Raw genomic sequence first — 20,880 nt, 5'->3', positions numbered from 1 at the left:
AGTTAAAGAGATGGGAACTGCAAAGGTAAAAACAACAGTGAAAAAATATGAACTGAATTCTGGCTGTGGAACAGTGAGCCTTAACTGTTTCAAGTGTGAACGGTTTTTTTTAACATCACAAAACATGACAAGACCTGGGCCTGGCAATATAGACCCTCTGAGCACAGAGAAATGAGACATGAAATCTGTGTAGGACTTCCCTGGTGGTCCAGTGGGTACGACTCAATGCTTCCAGCGCAGGGGCGTGGGCTTGACCCCTGGTCAGGGAACTTTAAGACCTGACATGCCGCACAGTGTGCAGTGCGTGACCAAGGAAATCTGAGCATTTCGCCAACACTTGTTTTCCCTACCTTAGTAACCTAATAAAAATTTCTGACTTTATATCTTATAAGATTTACCCCCTGACATTAATAGATTGTTTCTCAAAGTAAGTGGTATAGCATCCTAAAAGTAAGTGGTATAGCATCCTAAAATTAAGTGAAAAAATGTGGCAGATATCTATGCTAGTAGTTCTCTTAGCACTGAATGAAAAGATTGATAACAAAAAGCAACTGCAAAGTCTATAATGCTTTTAAGGGATTTCTTATTTAAAAAAAAAAACAGCAGCTACACATATTTGAAAAATATTAACATGTACTTATAAGACTCATTATTTATTCAACCATAGATGGCATTTAATATATTTTGGGATTCTCGAACCCCTGAGAGAACTCTGAAGCACTGCAGGAACTCTCAGTCCAAAGGTTTGTAACCACAGTTGCAGAGTAGATGTCAAAGAGGTTCAGAAAGAAAGAAACAGCAGAAACTAGAGCAGTAGGAAAGGAAGTCATGGGCTTAGATAAGGAGATACACTTTCAAAGAAACTGAAGAACAGATCATAGGGACAGGAAAAACATCAATGAGAAAATGCAGAGGGGCCCAGGGAGAGAAGCCTTACTGAATAAGGGCTTGGAACAGGATCCAACCATGGCAGCTCTGCCTTGCTACCTGCCTGTGTCACCAGAGGCAGCATTTACGTGCTTTCCACGTTTTATCGTGTCACGGAGCTCTGATAAGCCTTGTCTCATTCCATCTTAGAACAGTTTCCTAGTTACTTGAGCCGTGTAAGTAAATGACTCCGGTTTCATCAGGTACAACTCTAAGAGGGTCAAAAGCTAGAGTTTTAAATCTTAAAAAAAAAAAAATTAAAAGCCTTCCCTTGACCCAATTTCTCTCCTACAACTATCACCCTCTATTCCTTCAGAGCCATGTTTCTGGAAAATCATACATACATGTTTCCATTTTATTTCCTCCATTCATCATTCATCTCCAACTCACTCCAAGCTAGGTCCACTCCTACCTCAATGAAGGTGCTCTTGCCAAATAATTGAAAGGATGAATAAGCTCTTACCTTACAAAACGGACACTCAGCAGCTCTCCTGGAGAACCGCTGCCCTGGAACACTGCTGACCTCTGACACACACTCGTAGCCCAGGCATGCATTCTACTTCTCTAGCTGCTCCTTCACGGGCTCTGCTACCCTCCTCTCCCCAACCTCCAAGTGTCAGCATTCCTCAGAGTCTGGCCTGGGTCTCCCATCACTCAGTACTTACAATCTCCCTAGGTGAACCCATTCATCTTCATGGCTTTAAGTATCATTGTTAATTTCCCAGTTGATCTTTCTAGTTCACGTTTCTCTTCTGAGTTCTAAACTGCGTATCCATGTATCTACTTCAGAGCTGTTCTTAGATGATTCTCTCTCAGCCTGTGCTCAATTTTTCACCTTTCTTCTCAACACTGCTTCTTCTCTGGGCTTCCCTATGAATGCAGCGTCTCACACCAGAAACCTCATAGTCAATCCCATCACCTGTCCATGAATTCCGTCCTCTATGTCCAATCTCTCAGCAAGTCCCAATAATTTCCTCCAATAAAATCCCCAAATTAGTTCACTTCTTTCCATCTCCAATACCATCACCCCTGGACCAAGCAACTATCACCTCACCTGGGGAAGCTGAGAATCTTCCAGAGAGTACTACCTGCGTACTCTCACCTCTCTCTAATCCATTTTCACAAAACAGGCAGAGTTTTGTGGAAATGCATTAGAGAGTCTGATTTCCATCATTCCCTTGCTTAAAATCCTTGCATTATTTCCTCTTATGATAAATTTCAAAATTCTCAGTAAGTACCACAAGGCCTCAGTGGACTTGGCCTCGTCATCTCAGCCCCACCGCCGCTCCTCCCCTCCTCATTCACTTCCTGCTGCATCCCACCCGCTCTCCCCTTCATTCCTCAAACACAACAAGCTCCTCACATCCTCTGTACATGCAGCCCCTGCGCAGCACCACCTGGGCCACTCACACTTGAAGTCACAGTCTCAATGTCACTTTCTCAAGGAGGCCATTTCTCCCTGACACCATCATCTCCAGAACAAGCCCTCTATTACCTACTCTCACAGCCCCTATACTTGTTCTTTGCGGCCCTTTTCACACTTAGGGTTTCATGGTTATCATGCAACTCCTTCTGTCTCCCACGTGAAAAAGTCAACTGTAGAAGAACACGAGCTGTTCTGTTTTCTCACTGTTTTATTTCCACCACCAGCATGATGTCTGACAGAAAAGACACTCAAATATTTGGCATTAGAATAGGTGACAGAATGAATCAGAAAAGTTAAACATAAATTGCTTTGAAGCATTTCATAATTTACAAATGTGAAATTTAGTTAATATTTTAGCTAGACTATGGCTTAAACTACTAACAATAAATTATTTTTATTTATTGCTTAAAGCATAAGAACTATATTGAGCCAAGTTTGCGTATCCTCAAATGTGTTTCTAAAATTATTCCATAAGTTAGCTTTTATTCATTTATTCACACCTTTCCCCCAAAGGTAAACATAATTGTTTTCCTAGGCATTAATGTAATAATAATAATAATGATAATAATAATATTATTTATAGAGTACCAAATGCCAAGCTATTCACTTCACATTTAAACTTCACAAGAGATAAATATTATCAATACAACCTCCATTAATAAAGATGGTGAAACTGAAGCTCAGAGAAGTTAAGTTCAAGGTTATACAACTAGCAATGAGTCGTGGCAGAACTCAAGCTCATACTAACTCAAAAGTCAATGTTTTTCCCTAATACATCATGGTATCTCCAATAACATACATATTTAGAAATAATTATTAACTGTTATAGAATACTACAACTGTATACAAGGATCTGAGGTTTGAAACAGTTTTAAAAGGTTATTTCAGCTTTAAAATGATTGCCTAACTCAGTCTCTCACTCACAAAAACTCAGATCATCAGATCCTTATTGCAAAATTCAGGCTTAAATTGATGAATGTAGGGAAAAACCACCAATCCATTTAGGTATGACCTAAATCAAATCCTTTATGATTATACAGTGGAGGTGATGAGTAGATTCAAGGGATTAGATCTTGTAGACAGAATACCTGAAGAACTATGGACAGAGGTCTGTATCATTGTATAGGAGGCAGTGATCAAAACCATTCCAAAGGAAAAAAAACATTCAAGAAGGCAAAGCGGTTGTCTGAGGCGGCCTTACAAATAGCTGAGGAAAGAAAAGACGAAAAAGGCAAGGGAAAAAGGGAAAGATGCACCCAACTGAATGTAGAATTCCAGAGAATAGCAAGGAGAGACAAGAAGGCCTTCTTCGGTGAACAATGCAAAGAAATAGAGGAAAACAACAGAATGGGAAAGACTAGAGATCTCTTCAAGAAAATTAGAGCTATCAAGGGAGTATGGGAGCATTTCATGCAAGGATGGGCACAATAAAGGACAGAAACGGTAAGGACCCAACAGAAGCAGAAGAGATTAAGAAGAGGTGGCAAGAACACACAGGAGAACTATACAAAAAAGGTCTTAATGACCTGGATAACCATGATGGTGTGGCCACTTACCTATAGCCAGACATATAAAGTCAAGTGGGCCTTAGGAAGCATTACTATGAACAATGCTAGTGGAGGTGATATAATTCCAGCTGAGCTATTTAAAATCCTAAAAGATGATGCTGTGAAAGTCCTGCACTCAATATGCCAGCAAATTTGGAAAACTCAGCAGATGCCACAGGACTTGAAAAGGTCAGTTTTCACCCCAATCCCAAAGAAGTGAAGTGAAGTGAAAGTCGCTCAGTCGTGTCCAACTCTTTGCAACCCCATGGACTATAGTCCATGGAATTCTCCAGGCCAGAATACTGGAGTGGGTATCCTTTCCCTTCTCCAGGGAATGTTCCCAACCCAGGGATCAAACCCAGGTCTCCTGCATTGCAGGTGGATTCTTTACCAGCTGAGCCACAAGGGAAGCCCAAGAATACTGGAGTGGGTAGCCTATCCCTTCTCCAGTGCATCTTCCCAACCCAGGAATTGAACTGGGGTCTCCTACATTGCAGGTGGATTCTTTACCAACTGAGCTATGAGGGAAGATCGCAAAGAAAGCCAAAGCCAAAGAATGTTCAAACTACTGTACAATTGCACTCATTTCACATTCTAGCAAGGAAAAGCTCAAAATCCTACAAACTAGACTTCAGCAGTACATGAACTGAGAACTTCTGGATGTATGAGCTGTGTTTCAAAAATGCAGAAGAACCAGAGATCAAATTGCCAACATCCACTGGATCACAGAGAAAGAAAGGGAATTCCAGAAAAACATCTACTTCTGTTTCATTGACTACACTAATGCCTTTGACTGTGTGGATCACAACAAACTATGGAAAATTCTGAAAGAGACAAGAATACCCGACTGCCTTAGCTGTTTCCTGAGAAATCTGTATGCAAGTCAAGAAGCAACAGTTAAAAACCAAACATGGAACAATGGACTGGTTAAAAATTGGGAAAGGAGTACGTCAAGGCTATATGTTTTCACTCTGCTTATTTAACTTATACACAGAGTACCTCATGCAAAATACTAAGTTGGATGAAACACAAGATGGAATCAAAATTGGAGGGAGAAATATCAATAACCTCAGAAATACAGATGACATCACACTAACGGCAGAAAGTGAAGAGGAACTAAAGAGACTCTTCATGAGGGTGAAAAGAGGAGAGTGAAAAACTGGCTTAAAACTTAATATCCAGAAAACTAAGATCATGGCATCTGGTCCCATCACTTCATGGCAAATAAAAGGAAACAAAGTGGAAGCAGTGACAGATTTTATTCTCCTGAATTCCAAAATCACTGTGGATGGTGACTGCAATCATGAAATTAAAAGATGCTTGCTCCTTGAAAGGAAAGTTATGACAAATCTAGACAGTGTATTAAAAAGCAGAGATAATTAGTTTGCCCACAAAGGTCTGTATAGACAAAGCTATGGTTTTTCCAGTTGTCATGTATGGATGTGAGAGATGGACCATAAAGAAGGCTGAGTGTCAAAGAATTGATGCTTTTGAAGGACGGTGTTGGAGAAGACTCTTGAGAGTCCCTTGGCCAGCAAGGCGATCAAACCAGTCAATCCTAAAGGAATTCAACCCTGAATATTTATTGGAAGGACTGACGCTTAGGCTGAAGTGCTAATATTCTGGCCACCTGCTGTGAAGAGCCAGCCGACTCACTGGAAAAGACCCTGATGCTGGGCAACATTGAGGGCAGGCAGAGAAGGAGGTGACAGAGGATGAGATGGTTGGATGACATCACTTTCTCAATGGACATGAGTTGGAGCAAACTCCAGGAGACAGTGAAGGACAGGAAAGCCTGGTGTGCTGCAGTCCATGGGGTCAAAGAGTCAGACTTAGTGATTGAACAACAACAATCCCACCCATAAAAAAGAGCCTACAACTCATTCCAAACGACACCCTTTTTCCTGATCCATATAATCCATTTTATACATCCATTTTTAACGTCAATGTAGCTTCTAGTTAATTTTCTTCTCTGCAATAACTTTTAATTAACTTTAAAAAGTAGAACCAGCACATTGGGGAAAATGTGCATACTGAACATTGTTTTTCAGAAAATTTTTTGCAAAAGCATTTTGGACCCATCAGTCAGTCAGTCAGTTCAGTTCAGTTCAGTCGCTCAGTCGTGTCCGACTCTGCGACCCCATGAATCACAGCACACCAGGCCTCCCTGTCCATCACCAACTCCTGGAGTTTACTCCCATAGTTCAGAGCAAACTCAAAACCATCCATCAAACTAGAAACTATGCCAAAAATCCTTTGGGTAGAAATTAATCTAAATTACACACTTCAGCACAGTATTATATAAATCAATAACTTTGCTAACTGGCAGTAGACAATAAGCATTTGATTGATCAATTACACAAGATATTTCTACAACAAAGGCTCTACTTTCCTGACAGAGCAAACAGGAAAGAAATATTGTTAATTCTAATCACATTATTTCTAAGACAACTCCTAGTGAAATATGTAACTTGTAAGCATTTCCTCAACACAGAGGTAAAAATGGGTGATTTAACCCAATTATAAATTTTAGTTCTTGAAAAACACAGTATTCAGTAAACACTTTTAAATCCAAAACAACTTTAGGATTTCTGATTAGTGAACTAGCATGATTATTGAAGTCATTGTATGTAACAAAATGGATCATGAATTTTTAAAGTATTGAAATACAGCAAAATATACTTAAAATGTAAAATTTAGTTCAAAACTACAGTAATAAAGAAAAGTGTGATACTGGAACAAGGACAGAACTGAGAGCCCAGAAATAAACCCATATGTCCAACTGGATACTCAACAATGGTGCCAAGATCATTCAACATGGAAAGAACAGTCTTTTCAACAAACAATGCTAGAACAACTAGATATCCTCCATATGCAAAAGAATGAAGTATGAACCCCTACCTTATACTACCTAGAAAAATTAACTCAAAATGGGTCAAAAACTTAAGTATAAAATCTAAACTCTTAAAACATAGGACTTCCTTGGCAGTCCAGAGGTTAAGACTCTATGCTTCCAATGAAGAGGGCATGGGTTTGATCCCTGGTTAGGGAACTAAGATCCTGCATGCCACACAGAGGGACCAAAAAAAGAAAAACGAAGGAAAAAACAAAACAAAACACCCATAGGTGTAAACCTGCATGACCTTGGATTAGGCAGTGGTTTCTTAGATGACACCAAAAACACAAGTAACCAATGAAAAAACAGATAGAGTGTAGTATATAAAACACAGAAAAACCTTATAACTCAATACTAAGAAGACAAATAATTCAATTTAAAAATGGGCAAAGCATTTGAACAGACATTTCTCCAAAGATATATAACTGGCTAATTAAGCATATGCAAAGAAGCTCAACACCATTAGTCATTAGGAACATGGAAATCTATACCACAATGAGCTATTACTTCACATCCATTAGGATGGACAAACGAAAACAACAAAAACAAAACCCCAGATAATAGAAAGTATTAGTGAGGATACGGAGAAACTGGAACTCTTCTACCCTGCTGGTAAGAATGCACAATGAGACAACTGCTATGGAAAATAGTTTGGTAGTTCCTCAAAAAGTTAAACACAGAATTATTTTATGACCTGGCAATTGGACTCCTAGGTCCAAGAGAACTGAAAACATATATTCACCCCAAAACTCATACATGAAAGTTTCTGGAAGCATTATTTACAATAGCCAACATGTGGAAACAACCCAAATGTGCATCAACTGATAAATATATAAATGAAATGTGATCTGTCTACACAATGGAGTATTATTCAGACATACAAAGGAATAAAGTTCTAACACATTATAATATGGATGAACCTAGAAAACACTATGTTATGTGAAAGAAGCCAGACACATAAGAGTACATATTGTACAATTCCATTTGTATGAAAGTCCAGAATAGGCAAATCCATACAGACAGAATAGAGAATAGTGGTTGCCAGGACTTGAAGGGAGGAGAAATGGACAGTGAGGACTAAATGGTTTGGGGTTTCTTTTGGGTGTGATGAAATGTCTTAGGATTAGTCAGTGCTCATGGCTGTACAATCTTGTGACTTTAGTAAAACCCATTAAATTGTACATGCAAATATAGCAAAATTTATGGTATGTGAGTTCTATCTCAATTTTTATATATTTACATATACATATATATTCTTATCATATAGTGACTGAACAACAACAAAAGCTCTATTGATCATAAATCTTTGATGATTCAGAAACATCCCGATGTGTTTAAATTTACAGATGTTTTATCCCTTAAAAGTGTCAAAAAATGCATACTCCTAATAGCATATGTAAAACATATTTATATACTTGACTCATAATGGTTTCTTAAAGTTTAATGAGTAATAAAAAATTGGGGGGGAAAGGTGTTACTAGCAAAACTTGATCAAATCTAACAGACTTAAGAAAAAGTATAATCTTATAACTAAAATTTATGCATGCTTTTTATAACACTATTTTTAAATTATCTACACTATAATTTAAAGAAACAAATCAACTAGACTTGCTCTGTTTTTTGTATTCAAATATGAAAAGCAAAAAAAAATTACCAATTTTTAATCATCTAGGTTTTCCACGACTATATTAAAAAGAAGAAATGAGACATTCTACCTATTACTGAAGCACAAATAACAGGAAACATTTCATTAGACAAGTAATATGGTACATGAAACTTGAAAAACCTGTGACTAAAGTTCTTACTAATGGCATTTCATTTTGCAGTTTTCATCACATGCCTCTGCTGCATGAAATCAGAGCCTGAGGTCACTAACTAACTTTCACTAAGTTAATGGTACAACTCATTAGGATACAGGCATTGTTAAAGGCCATAAATGCAAAACTATCACATTCCCAGCAGAAATAGTCTAGTAATTGTTACTGGAGTATTTTTTAATGGATATCATTTAAGCCTCTGGGGTCCAGGCAGTAATGTAAGTGAGCAAAGCAGGTCCCGAGGAGGACAAGGAAGGGCTGGGGTCTTGGGTAAACAGGAGAGCACAGGACCATCTAAAGGAGACAGCCGTCACTCAACTCCAGCAAACTGCTGACAGATGTGAGGCCCCAACGGAGTCAGATTTCTCATTTCTTAAGAGCTGGAAACCTTGGTTTCATCTTTCATGTTTTGGGAAAATCCCCTAATTTTGAAATGTTGCCAACTAATTAAAAAAATTGAAAAACTGCAAAGATCAAATAAAGTCCCACTGGCTGCTGACTATGGCCACTAGTTTGCAAACTCTGAAAAGAAACTCTTGAAACTAGTTTATAACAGATAAACTATAAATATGGGCTTCCCTGGGTTCAGATTGTAAAAAAATCTGCCTGCAATGCAGGAGACCTGGGTTTGATCCCTGGGTTGGGAAGATCCCCTGGAGAAGGGAATGGCTACCTACTCCAGTATTCCTGCCTGGAAAATTCCATGGACAGAAGAGCTTGGTGGGCTACAATCCATGGGGTTGCAAAGAGTCGGACATGACTGAGTGACTGACATTTTCAAACTATAAATATACCATATTTAATACAGATAATATACTTTTTATATAATATATATTATATATACTTAATATATTTAATATTATAATATACTATAAATATGTTTATCAAAATTTGGTAGCACTAGTCACCTTTAAAGTTTTCAAAGTTCAATAGAACAGATCCTAGAGTATAGTATTAATATTTCATTTCATTCATCTTCCTTACTCAAATATCAAGGATAAATCACTTCTTCCATTCATTTTAGTGACATTTTCTTTCTGGAGTCAAGTGGAAACAGTATTTATCTTCTATATACTCCAGTGATAAGTATTTCAAGAAACAAAACAGTTTGAGAACCAAAATCCAGAACAGTTTGGGAGGGGAAAAAAAAAATGGGGAGGCTATGTCTTGCTTTCGGACAGAAAGAAAGGAACTCAAATATGTAGCAAAACTAGTCTCCACTTTATAACAATCAACCAGTAGTACATTTAAATGGACATAGAGTTGCCTGCATTATAATTACATAGTTGAATAAAAATCTTACATTGGCATGAACACTGTAGAGTTATAGGTGTGAATCTTTCTAGAAAATATACATAGCAACAAGGAGAAAGAGAAAAAGAGAACCTCACAAAACTCTTTTCCTGGAAGTACAGGAGAAAAACAAAAATATAAAAATTCCACAATACATGAGATCCAGCTGAGGTCAAACCAAGCTGACATGAGACAGAATCTATACTGGAAGTGGACAGCAGAGACAGACAGAATGTGTGGCATGTGATGAAGAGGGCTCCAAAATGGCAGATCTCAGAAAGCAACGTGAAAATGCACATCCTTAAGAAGAGGGATTTATGCTGGCATGCTGCGGTGGCAAAAAGCCTCCTGGACTTAGTCTGGTTTGGAGAGACAGAGGATTTGTGGCACCACAGAGAACACAATCAGGCTTCATATGTTAAAAAAAGAAAAAACTACCTCTGAAATCTGGAAATCTACTCTGGTCCCCCACCCATACCTCCTACAAATAACTGAATAGGGAAAATCCAGTTCACTAAATCACAGGAAACCAAAGGGAAACTGGCACAGCAATGACTTGGAGATACTGTAAGAAAAACGTAGAAATGAGCAGCATAACATACCAACTGTCAAAGAATACTGCTAGAAAAACATTACAACAGAGAAAATAAAAACTGTAACTACATACTCTTGCACAAAATTAAGAAAGTAATCAATGAAGTCACTCCAGTATAATAAGAACTCAAGGAAGAACTGACTAGACAACAGGAACAAAAGAAGCATAAACTATCAGAACTCAAGGCAGAAACAGAAGAATAAACAAAAGTATCACAGACATGAAGAAACTGGAAGGAGAACACAGAAAAGAGACACTGCAGAAGACACAGTCAGAGACATTAAAGATAGAAACAAATGAAAAAGTGTTTAAAAGGATCAGAGGAAAATAATAAACAGAAAAGATATAAAAAGGGAGATCCAACAGATATAATTAGGGTCACTAAGAAAGAAAACAAAAATAATCAAACAAAACAAACATTTAAAGATGCGATTAAAGAAAACTTTCCTGAATAAAAATAGATCTGAGTCTACATATTAAAAGAGCATACATTGTGAAGTAATTAGCCTCCAACTAATAAGAAAAAAAAAAAAAAGAAATGAAAATGAAAAGAAAAAATAAATAAAAAATAAGAGAGGGTTATGGATTTTAGGGGAGAAAGCCCTCAGTTGTGGAATAAATTTAAGCTTTATGTCTTCTTGTCATCTGCTGGATGATAACACAATATATGAAGAATAAAATTTTATCTTTCAAAAAAAAAAAAAAAAAGAGCATACATGTGCCAACGTATCCTACACCAGCATATCCTAGTAAAATTACTAAATATTCAGCTCAGTTCAGTTCAGTTCAGTCACTCAGTCGTGTCCGACTCTTTGTGACCCCATGAATCGCAGCACGCCAGGCCTCCCTGTCCATCACAAACTCCCGGAGTTTACTCAAACTCATGCCCATCGAGTCGGTAATACTAAATATTAGAGGCAGAATTCATTGGGCCAATAGGCAAAAAGATCAAATCATTAATAATGGGAAAAAATTCAAGTTGGCTTCACACATCTACACAGCAACGTTTAATGCCAGAAGACACTGAACAAACCTGTAAGATGCTCAAGGAAACAAGGAGTGAGCCAAGGACTTTATTATCTGCTAAGCCATCCTAAGTGTAAGGCAACAAAAAGAAGTTCTGAAAATGTTGTTAGAATAACATTCCCCTCTGTTTTCATGATTTGTTACTAAGAAACTACCAGATGACAAACTTTAACCAACTAGGAAAAACTTCTGCAAAAGTGTCTGGGTGAGCATTACACATATTTAACTGAAAAATTAGGACTAAAAGAGGAAGAGATAAAGGTGATAAAACAGAACACAAACATTATAGTCTATAATAATGTATAAATTCAAATAACAAAAATTAGGTGACGGGAGAAAGTGAGCAGGAAGTATAATAAGCTGACTCATTACCTTGACGTAACAGCTGGGAGTCAACAGATAGCCTTAAAGCTCACAAATCAAGTAGCATAAGTAAAAGCATACATAACAGTGCAAATGTAAATACAATAGTGAATAAATACTATTCACTATTGACTAAAATTGGGTGATAGAGAAGAGAAAGGGGAAGAGAGAAGAGAATATTTTAAAAGACTTACCTTTTTTCATAGAAGAAAACTAAGTTACTGTGAACTGTAATAGAAAAATATCATATAAAGCAACTAATAAGACAAAAACACAAACCTTCCTAAATACCAAAAGAACGAGAAAGCAAAAAAAAAAACAAGAAAGCAAGGGAAGACTGCACAGTGAAAGACTTAACATTTATATATTTTACAACAGAAAATATAAAATACAATGACATACCCCAGAAAAAAAGTCTGACATATCAATAAATATAAATGGATTCAACTCATGTTGAAAGAGATTTTCAAATTGACTCATAGAGCAAAACCTATCTTCATGCTGATTGAAAGATACATGTAAATCAAAGTAATTTAAATGGTTAGAAAACAAAAGGATGGGCAAAGATATACAAAGCAAATGTAAACAAAAAGAAAGTAGGAATTTTTTTATTCCAGCTCTTTTTGATTCCAGAATCTGAGGTCTTATCTTCTACAAGAACTGCAAATAATGTTTCATGTGCTTCTGTAACACATAGGGTATGTGTACATGATTAAATATACCATATATATATCTTAAAACTATATAATAATTACTCAATTATATACAAATATACAATCTTTGAAGTAATACTAGATATCAAATTGCTGAGTTAATGGTATATAAAAATTTTTCCACATAAAAATCAAAATACTTTACTGAGCACTCCTCACCTGTATTTACGTCAAGATCGGCTGTTGATCTAACATCATTGCAATACCTCCTTATCCTGATGACAATCTACTATCTAGCACTTAAAAACTAAAATTTCAGTTGTTTTCTGAATCAAGGAAGTGGAATTTTATGCAATTTATTTATTAAAAATAATTCTGTTGAAGCGACAATTTTTTTAACCTCTTGCAGAAATCCACAGCCATCAGACTGCTTTCAGAAGCTAAAAAATCTGTAGTTTCAGAAAGAGATTTCAGGCCTCAGAAACAAAAGTATGGGTAGTAAAAAAATTAAGAAACATTCTAAAAATATAATATAAAGGTCAATAATGGCTCTATAAATACAAAAATACACTCGTGGCAGCATCAACTCAGTTAATGCATATGAGGAAGTAATTGTGAAATCTGTGTTTCAATTTCAATATCAATAACAAAAGGAGAGGATAATAATAGTACCAACTTGATAAGACTGCTCTGAGCATCAAATGACTGAAACTCAACAAACACTGCTTGGCTTACATTGCAATAAATGTTAGCTAATATTATCATCATAGAGATGCAAATTTCAAACTGATGCATTATTCAAATCTTTTAAATCTATTATAATTACTGATGATAGAATTAGCCCCACAGACAAATATTTCCCTATGAAAAAAAAAGAATGTAAAGTTGCTCCTATCCTAAATTCCCTATTTCCTCTTGGCTACCACCTACCTCTGGCGCAAGATCAGCAGCCCTTCCTCTTTCATCCCGTGGTAAAACTCCATTAAGCCTTATACCAGGATGTGTTCATTGTTAGTGGCACTCACTGTCTTTCCGACCAAAGTTGCTGTGAACGACTTAAAGTCATAATTTATGTCTTACGCACCTGTTCCCACACAAACTAGAAGCTCAATTAAGATGTGTTAAATTAATGAATGTGGTATTGTAGTCAGTGTGTGTGTGTCCGTACATGTGTATGAAAAACATGATCCAGTTCAGGGTTTATATTCTGTGGATTGCAATGATCTTGATAACAGACTGAGCTGCCTTAGCTGCCTACCTTCCTGAAAGTTCTGATATCAAAATTAGGAAGGTAGGCAGCGGACTTCCCTGGCGCTTCAGTGATTAAGATGCCATGCTTTCAAGGGCGGGGGTTGGGAGGTAATGGAAGGTCAGCTAGGACTAAGAATGAAAGAAGGGATTCATTGAAAAAGAAAAACAGAAACTTAGAACACTTATAGAGCACCCTGTGAGCATCAGGCAATGAACTGGGTTCTAGGGGTATAAAGAACACTACCTCTCTGTCTATAGGGAGCTCACAGCCACCGGGCACAGAGCAGGGAAGGCTCTCCCTCCGACTAGTTAGGTAGCGATGTTAAAGCTAAAGCTAGATCAAGATAGCTGACTCTCAGAATTCTAAATTGCAGTTCTCTTTCCACCAGAAGAATGTCTTTCAAATGCTGACAGGGCTCACAGCAAAAAAAAAAAAAAATGAAATCTGTAGCACTGTGACTCACTCCAGTATTCTTGCCTGGAGAATCCCATGGACAGAGGAGCCTGGCGGGCTACCATCCACGGGGTCACAAAGAGTCAGACATGACTGAGTGACTAACAACAGCCACCCACCCAGTACAAATACACATACTTCTGATCTTTTCTATTTCACGTCTTTTTTTTAATGTTCGTCCTAACACATTAAATAGGTATACGGCTCAAAGGTGGAAAAATCCTACGCTAGATTAAAACTCTTAAATGTCAGGCAGACAAAATTCATAATAAATAATTTTCCTCACACAATGAATATCCCAGCAAAAAAATGTAAAACACTATCAAATAATCAAATAGCCCCCCAAAGACTAACATGGAGCCATGACAGCTGTCGCCTGGGGAGTGGGAGGAAGCTAAACCTATTCCCCATCAGCCATCCAAGTAAATAGCCAATCCAAGGGAAACGAGGATTGTGAAGCAAAGATAACTTGGTGCTAAGTCCCCTGGCAGCCAGACTGTGGCCCAAAAGACTCCCCTCATCCTGCATAAGAAATTTTGGAGCTTCTAATTACAGTGAATATTTTTTAAAGGATTTTGTGTAAGAGGCTTTAATTAGATGTGTTTGGGTGGGGAACAATGTATTTATTAAAAGAAGAGAATGAAAATCACAATAATCTATTTTAAATAAACATATTATTTCAAAGGAATATCTCATTGAGATTTGCCAATCTTCACGTAAACTGAAGACGAGGGAGTATGCTGATTTATCCTGGCTCTGAATAAAGCAGGTAGATGTGAATCATTAAGGAGTAGGTCTTTTGGTTTGCTTTTGAAATAAGAGAGCAAGGCAGTATACAACTTTCCCGCAACATGAGAGGCTTGGACAGCACTTGCCATTGAAAGAAATGTGATCACAACAATCATCACTACCTAGTAGCAAACTAAAGATGAAGAAACCCCAGTGTCCTCAGAGTTCTTTCAAGAAAAGTGTTCCCCTGAACAGAAAATGTAAAATCAGAAATGGGCAGAGAGACCAGAAAATCCTTTTCCCTCTTCTGGGTTCACAGATAGTACTCCAGCTCTGAGAAAACAAATCAAGTACAAGAACATCTAGTTAAGTTCTTAGACTTAACTAGTCTCACCATTCTCTATCCAAGAAGTGTGTTTGAGTTTAAAGGGCTCATTTTTTGTGTGATATTTGCCTCAAATTAAAGGACAATGTTATAAAACTTTAATAAATCTTCCTGTCTTCCCCAAAAGAAATCTGTTTAGAATTATATTGAGAAAAACATTCTTTTATAAAGATAAAATGCACTTTTTCTAAGAAATAGGAAAAAGTCATACCTACTATTTATCAGCTCTATTCAACAGAACTTCCTGTGATGATGGCAATGTTCTATTATCTCCACTGTCTACTACAGTAGCCACTAGCTACCTAGTACTGAGCACTTGGAATGTGGTTGGTGTGAATGAGAAACTGAGTTTTAAATTTATTTCATTTTAATTAATTTAAATAGTCAAATATGGCTGGCAGCTACTATATGGGGCAGTGTAGATTATATAATCCACATAAGTCTTCAGCAACAAAGCTGAGTAATTCACTTACCTTAGACTGAATGTCACAACATGAAAATTTGATATTCTATCAGTTCAGTTCAGTCGCTCATACCAATATTTAATTTTCAGTTTCCTAGTTAATAGTTAGCTAATTAACATTTAAGGTTTCCTTAGAAGTGGTTTTTCACCAAAGTCTGGCAATTTTTATTCTGAAACATAAACATACTAGATATGCTGAGCAGCACTGCTTTGGCAATGCTCAATTTTCCATGTGTGAAACTTAAAAACAGGGAAAGGGGAAGGGGGGAAAAAAACTCAGGCCCACCCTCTCCTTGATACAAAGGTAAGAAATGAAACATATAATCCAAACAAAGCCCAACACAACCTCCTTGTGGGTATATCTGCTCATCAACCCCTGCTTATGTTTGCTTCTTTAGACCCAGTTGTGGCTTTCAACAAAAGTCATTTCTACATTTGTTTGACCTTGTCTGTGTTCTGTTATGACCAGACTCTTAAGAAGTAGTCTACCTATAGGAAGACTATTTAAAATGCACATCAAGATATTCTATATTTAAATGAGACAAACCAATCAAATAGTCAAAAAGCAGTACCTTGAAGGAAAACAGATGCTTCAGAGAGATTCAAATATGCAGAGCATGCCAAGACCACCTTCCAAGCAGGTGGCCAAAGAAACTGCGTGGTTTTATAGGCAGCAAGGAAGAGACACTCCAAGAAAATATGCTTAAAAATATACTGCAGCCTTGTTGTAGCCATAGCATAATTAACTTTAACTTCAGTCAGCACCACTGCACTCCTTACAATCTCAAGGTCAATGCCAAATTATTTTTTTCCAGCTTCTGATCATGCTAACACTTACACACAAATATTCCACACACACACACACACACACACACACACAGGCACAAATGTTTCAATAATTTCATTATTTTTAAGTAGAATGAACTTCTAGAACTTATATCCAGAAATACTATGAGCTCATTTAAAACAAGCAAACTTAAGTATACTGTGCAAAGAACAAACCACTAGTACCGCATAGCATATTGGGGGAAGCTCAGACTCTACAGAGCAAAGCGATTCTATGACAGCAGTGCAGCACAGGTAAAAATTCAGCACCATAGACAAAAACTTCATTTTCACTTTGTTTTCTTTTCTCTCCTGCTACTGCTGCTACCACCAGGTCCCCCCAGAGAGGACCGGAAGTTCACCTACCATATCTAAAGACCACTGGAATCTCAACAAGACACATAGCAAAGAAGCAATGCGTATACTATCCCCAGGGCTTTGGGTCTTGCAGAATAATAAATGGCATTGCCAGAAGGAGAAAAGGCTTCATCTGGGGCAACTAAGAGCACTCTAACCTGGCAAGAGACAGTCAGACTCCATAAAGGCTGTGTGCTATCAGTGCCCTTGTGTGTGTACATAAAATCTGCAGATGTCGCCTGGGCAGGAAAGAGGGAGACAGAAAATTTTAAGTGGGGATCTGCGATGCTGTTCAACCCTAAAAGTACCCTGCTCACTCTTCCAAGATATGAGCTACAGACTCCACTGACCGCAGCATCTGTGGCACTATCTCTAAGGAGCTTATCAGTTATAAAATTCTATGATAAAGCCTCAATGTCCAAGACAAGGGCCAGAAACCTCAATGCTTTTTTCGTTATCCTACTTTTTAGAGGGGAAATGTCAAATAAATATAATAGTACACAATTTTCACAACCTGGGCACAAGTTCTCAAAGTATGTAAGGCTTATGAGCAGAAAATAAACACTGCTTCTTATTCAGTTCTTTAAAAGTTTGCTTTAGAATAGCATTACTCTTGCAGAAATAAAAATCTATTAAAAGACACTCTGAAGATACATTAGCTTAACAGGGATAAAACTTAATTTCTTACATTTAATATTCTAATATAGAATTATCAGATAAGATATAGATTCTAGTAAACAAAGGAAACATACATAACAGAAAAAAAGCCACCCTTTGCTTGGCTTCAAATGTGAACACAAGTACAACACACCATTAAATGAACAACTTTTATTAAACTATCTTAGCACAAATATGGCTCAGTACTTTTTCTTAATGCCCAATGATTATGAGCTAAACATCATACCTCTTCATTTTATAACTTCTGAAGTCCTATAAAACTCACTTCTACTCTTCTAGGACAGCTTACACTGATGGGTTTTAGTACATGTCAATCATTAAAAGCCATTATTTAAGGAATTTATCAATATATAATTATGAAATTATACTTCTGAAAATATCCTTTCTCAATTAGGATTCTTTAAAAAAAAAAAACTCAATAGAATTGTTCTCTGTGTTTACAATAGTCAAAGCATCTTCAACTTGAAGTGTAATATACATTTAAAACATGGCTCCTGATTTAAGGCAAACATTACACATTTTTAAATATGCATCTTAAAAACTGCTCATGCTCTTACCTGTATATCCAGCATACCATCCCCAAGAAGCCACCATTCCTAAAAGCCATTTGTACATCATTCCTTCAAGGTACCAGAACCGCTTGCTGTCCAGCAGTCGAAGGGGCAGAAGCACGATTATATAGCAGACGTAGGATGGAATCGCAACCAGGTTGTTGGCGACCATGAAGGCAAACCTCATCAGGGCTTTCACCAAGATCCAGCCCAGCCACGGAGCTTCTTCCAGAGTCACAGCCATTCTCACATCGAAGTCTCTCCCGTCTTGCTGAGGTGAAAAGAAAATTCATTTAAAAAGGAAAACGGAGTGAACACATCTAGACAGTCACTAATAAAGAAATCACCTCCGGCACAAAAACAAATGGGGAAAAAAAAAAAAAAAAAGGAAAGAAAAAAAATCGAGGATCTAAAGCTTTTCCCCCAGCGCTGTAGTACCTCAGCGATCCGTCCGGGAAATTCCAGAGGGGGACGGACAGCCAGCTGGAGGAGGAGCCCCACAAGGTCAAGGGAGCTGTTCACGGAGGCACAGGCTATGTCATAATATATTCAGCAAATGATAACACTATTCCCACCAACTCCTCAGCGGCCGGCCCGCAACCGCGTGTCACTGCAGTGTTCCGTTGGACTTTGAGGAAGAAGCAGCACAGCGACCTGCCTCACACGCCTTCCGCAGCTCCCTAACTGACAGGAGTGAAGAGAAGGCTGAGGCGGGCACCTCTCGATGCAGATCGGGACCTCACCACCACCCTTCCGCACTGATTCATCCTTTAAAACGGTCTCTCGCATTAGCGGGAAAAAAAAAGAGTTACGCTAAAATGGTTCATTTGCCGCAACTCTGGTCTGGCGTTCCTTTTTTCTTAGGTGTGTGGAGGAGGGTAGGGGGAAAGGAGGGGGACCAGAAAAGCCGGCAAAAGGGTGAGCGGGTGAGAGGAAGAAAGTGGGCGATAATAAGGCGAAAAGGAGGAAGAACGGGAGTAGGGGGAGGGGAGCGGCGGCGGCGGCGGCTGCAGGAGGCGCAGAGCCCGGGATGACGAGCCCCGTCCGCGGCCGGAGCGCAGGGGAGCCGAGGATGATGAAAGAAGCGGGGAAGAGGCGGCCGCGGCGCTTCAGTCAGGGGGGCGGCTGGGGCCGGCCGCGGGGTCCGAGGTGTGGGAGGGGTCGGGGCCGGAGGTCTCGGCCCGCGCGCCGGGCTCACCTCAGCGGGCGCGGGCGGCGGGCGGTAGAGCGCGGGGACCGGCGGGGCCGGGGGTCGGCGGCGGCGGCGGCGGGTGTCCTCGGCCGGGGGGTCGCGGTCATGGACGCGGCGGCGGCGGCCGAGGTGCGGCGCGAGCGGGCGCGAGGGCGCCCTACTCCCCTCGCGGCTGCCTGCGGACAGAGGGGACGGCAGGGACTCAGAGGCCGGACCTGTCACCGGGGCGGGTCCCAGGGAGGCGGGCGGATGCCCCGCGCCCCCGCCTCCTCCTTGGGGCCTACCGCGCCCTCGTCCCTCATGCCGCCGCCGCCGCCGCCTCCCCGGGCCACGCGACGACGACACCCGTTCCCCGCCTCCCCCCCACCCACCCCACAGCGCCTCCCCGGGGCCCAGCTTGCGGCAGCCGCGGGGCCTGCGCCCGCCGAGCCCGGACTCACCTCGGGCCGGCCCGGCCCCGGCCGGGGCTGCGGGAGCCAGAGGAGCCGGAAGACTGCATAGCCGGCGGAAGGAGGAGCGGCGCGGCCCGCACCCGGCCCCCGGCGGCGCCGAGACTCGGTCCCCGGGGCCCGGCCGCGTTTCGCCGGGCTGGCGGGGAGGGGCGGCGGGGAGGAAGCGGCGGGAGTCGGCGCTGCTGCAGAGCCGCCCCCAGAGCGCCCTCTAATGAAGGCGCGGCGGCCGTCGTCCGCCCGCCCGCCCGCGCCGCCGCCGCCGCCGCCGGGGATCCCGCTGTCCGTGGGTCGAGGCCCTTGGGGCCCGCCCGGTCCCTAGGCCGGGACCTGGCTCAGCCCGGGACCGAGGAAGAGGGCCGGTCGGAAAGATCTAGCAACGAGCTCCAGCCCTTCCACCACACGAGAAGGATTTGGTCCAGATTTAGAACCGCTTTTCTGCCGAAACAGCGGTTTTTCATTGTGAGGGCTCTCTTCTTGACAAACCCGATCACTGCCCAGATTGGGAAACTGTCCTCCTCGAAGACTGAATGCCCTCTTTTCTTTCCTAATGAAACCCAGCTGCTCTCACGGCTTTTCTTCTGACTCTCTCCAGAGGATTAAGGTCTAGAGTTTAAAATCAATTCATGTTAAGTGCCAGAACTCTTGTTCCTGGAAAGCACATGGAACATTAATGACAGTTCCAATGTCCCATCCATCCTCCTACCCCCTACCACCCCCACCCCCAAAAGAATCCAGTGGGAATGAGTGGTCTACACAGAGACACTAAAATTTGGTTAGTCGAAGAGGGAAAAGCAGGTAGGCGGTGACTGTCATTGAACGAGTGCTCAAGAATTAGTGTCCATAGGTACCCCTGGACAGGGCTGGGTCATTCCCAAGATACTGTAGTTGCAAAGGCTGGACCACCAGAAGAAAAATAGAGAGAGAGCCCAACGACCTTCCCACCTACACATTGTCATATGGCCTACTGTTGCTGCTGCTGCTAAATCGCTTTAATCTTGTC

The 20,880-nt window shown here is 40.2% G+C and overlaps 1 protein-coding gene across 4 annotated transcripts in view; it reads right to left on the bottom strand.

The window, feature by feature from the left end:
• Positions 1–19,989, bottom strand: part of LPGAT1 (lysophosphatidylglycerol acyltransferase 1) — an 82,685-nt gene extending 62,696 nt beyond the window's left edge. For 2 of the 4 annotated variants that reach the window (XR_009695852.1, XM_061161009.1), the window contains exons 1-2: positions 19,869–19,988; positions 18,243–18,507 (exon numbers count right to left, since the gene is read on the bottom strand). Coding sequence is in view for 3 of the 4 variants with exons in the window: in XM_061161009.1 (XP_061016992.1) it covers positions 18,243–18,480 (238 nt within the window). In the remaining variant the exon portion in view is untranslated. Of the gene's footprint in view, positions 1–18,242; positions 18,508–19,434; positions 19,515–19,868 lie in introns of those variants that run through there. The other 2 variants (XM_061161010.1, XM_061161011.1) reach the window with 2 other exon arrangements.
• Between the last annotated feature and the right edge of the window lie 891 nt (positions 19,990–20,880).

The sequence above is a fragment of the Dama dama genome, chromosome 14 (genome assembly GCF_033118175.1).
Source record: "Dama dama isolate Ldn47 chromosome 14, ASM3311817v1, whole genome shotgun sequence".
In the NCBI taxonomy this organism is placed as follows: domain Eukaryota; kingdom Metazoa; phylum Chordata; class Mammalia; order Artiodactyla; family Cervidae; genus Dama; species Dama dama.
Note: the sequence above shows the minus strand (reverse complement) of the source record. Positions and strands in the feature narration are given on the sequence as shown.